The sequence below is a fragment of the Alosa alosa genome, chromosome 9 (genome assembly GCF_017589495.1).
Source record: "Alosa alosa isolate M-15738 ecotype Scorff River chromosome 9, AALO_Geno_1.1, whole genome shotgun sequence".
NCBI lineage: Eukaryota > Metazoa > Chordata > Actinopteri > Clupeiformes > Clupeidae > Alosa > Alosa alosa.
This window is the reverse complement of record NC_063197.1, coordinates 33,460,082-33,462,581: the sequence shown is the minus strand read 5'-3', so window position 1 is coordinate 33,462,581 and position 2,500 is coordinate 33,460,082. Positions and strand designations below refer to the sequence as shown.

At 50.1% G+C, this 2,500-nt stretch overlaps 1 protein-coding gene across 1 annotated transcript in view; it reads right to left on the bottom strand.

Moving 5' to 3' along the window:
- The window catches only part of adamts10 (ADAM metallopeptidase with thrombospondin type 1 motif, 10), a 58,948-nt gene extending 57,063 nt beyond the window's left edge, over positions 1 to 1,885 (bottom strand). The window contains 1 exon segment of the mRNA XM_048252927.1: positions 1,615 to 1,885. Coding sequence (XP_048108884.1) covers positions 1,615 to 1,726 — 112 coding nt within the window. The 5' untranslated portion in view covers positions 1,727 to 1,885.
- Positions 1,886 to 2,500: the final 615 nt, after the last annotated feature.

The window sequence follows — 2,500 nt, the reverse complement described above, 5'->3', positions numbered from 1 at the left end:
ACTCTTTTGATCTTTGAATTTGGTCTCTGCATTTATCCCAATCTGTGAATTAGTGAAACACACTCAGCACACAGTGAACACACACTAGTGAGGTGAAACACACACTAATCCCGACGCAGTGAGCTGCCTGCAACAACAGCGGTGGTCGGGGAGCAGTGAGGGGTTAGGTGCCTTGCTCAAGGGCACTTCAGCTGTGCCCACTGGTCGGGGAGCAGTGAGGGGTTAGGGTGCCTTGCCTGCTGGGCACTTCAGCCGCCCACTGGTCCGGGGAAGGGGTTAGGTGCCTTGCTCAAGGGCACTTCAGCTGTGCCCACTGGTCGGGGAGCAGTGAGGGGTTAGGTGCCTTGCTCAAGGGCACTTCAGCCGCGGCCCACTGGTCGGGGAGCAGTGAGGGGTTAGGTGCCTTGCTCAAGGGCACTTCAGCCGCGGCCCACTGGTCGGGGTTCGAAAAGAAAAGAAAGAAAACCTGCCTCCGAAGCTTTGCAGAATGTGAAGGCAGCTCAGTCAGAGTGCTGGGTTACAGGAGAAACCAGATTACAAGTCCTCCCAAAACCAGACTCAACCAATGCAGGTCCTCCCTACCAGACTCAACCTCTCTCTCTGGTTTCCCACAACTCAGGTCCCTCATTGCTTGCATCACACCTCAGAACATATCACTGAAACACTGTCACACATCCTAAATGGCTGCCATGCCTACAGAGGAATGTACATAGCACGTCATGACAGAATAGTAGACCTAAGACATATCAAACCATTTTCCACCCTCAGTAGGAATGTACAAACATTCTCAGGTAAAACCATCCATGTTTCAGCACTGCAATAGTAACTCTAATACTTTCTTACACCTGGTTGCCAATTCACCAGATGTTGTTATCATCAATGAGGAGTCCACTGAGGTGTACATTTTGGAGGTAGGCTGCACCTTTGATTCCAGCATGGAGGAGGCTTTCTACACCAAGGTAGTTAAATACCAACCACTCCTAAACACCATCTCAGAGCTAGGCTATAGGTATGTGTGTCCACTCCTAAACACCATCTCAGAGCTAGGCTATAGGTGTGTGTGTCCACTCCTAAACACCATCTCAGAGCTAGGCTATAGGTGTGTGTGTCCACTCCTAAACACCATCTCAGAGCTAGGCTATAGGTGTGTGTGTCCACTCCTAAACACCATCTCAGAGCTAGGCTATAGGTGCAGACTACTCATATTTATATTTGGTAGCCTAGGACATGTACACAGGTTGGAAGTAAGAGGGCTGCAACAACTTGGGATGGCCAAACAGAGGGCTAAACAGCTTGCAAAGTACTGTGCCATCTCTGCTATTATTGGCAGCCGCCACATATGGTGAGACGTTGCTGCTTATACCCTTAAGAACTGAGTATTGTGCTAATATGGCGGAGACATTGCTACTTATACCCTTAAGAACTGAGTATTGTGCTTATTGTGAAGACCTGCTGCATGCCACTGGTCCATGGGTTTGCGTATGTATTGTGCTGCATCCTTAATATTTGTGTCCCTGGTCCCTTTTCTTCATGTGGACATAAATAAATGGTTAATGTGTGTGTGTGTGTGTGTGTGTGTGTGTGTGTGTGTGTGTGTGTGTCATGTCAGCTCACCTTGTGCTGATGTCGTGAACTCTTCACGGGCACCCCTCTCGGGCACCACCTTGCTGGCAACCATGGCGACAACAATGACCACGCAGGCCAAGGACTTCCCCGCCGTTTCCATGGTTACTACTACAGCTAGCTTCAGTGCGGTGGCCGACCCTCTGTCCCAACATGTCTCCGTCCCGTCCGACAACCCCCTCTCCACTCACCAGTGGGACTCCATCGCCAGTCACACACACACACACACACACACACACCCACACACACACACACACACAAAGCACACACACACACACACACGCACACACACACACTCACACACACACTCTCTCTCTCACACGAACACTCATACACATACACACACACACAGACACACACACACACAGACACACACACACACGTTCACACACACAGTGCCACTGTGGGCTGTCTGCAGCTTCTGGCAGATTATCTTCCTGTATATGTGATTGGAAGAGAGGACTGGGTGGGTGGACCAATCACAGCAATGAGGTGTTGGTGTGATGTGTTGCGTTGCGAGTCTTGGACTTCCCTGCGGAGACACACACACACACACACACATACACACAGGCAGGTTAGAATCACACACAGACACACAGACACAGACACAGACACACACGCATACAGACACACACACACACACACACACACACACACACACACACACACATACAGACACACACACAAACACACACACACACACACACACATAGACAGACACACACACATACACACACACACACACACACACACACACACATACAGACACACACACACACACACACACTAACACACCGTGTGAAAGGTTAGAAAGGTCAGAGTTGAGCGGAAGACAGAGAGGCTGTGCTCCTCCCATAATGTCTTAAACGTCTCCTCT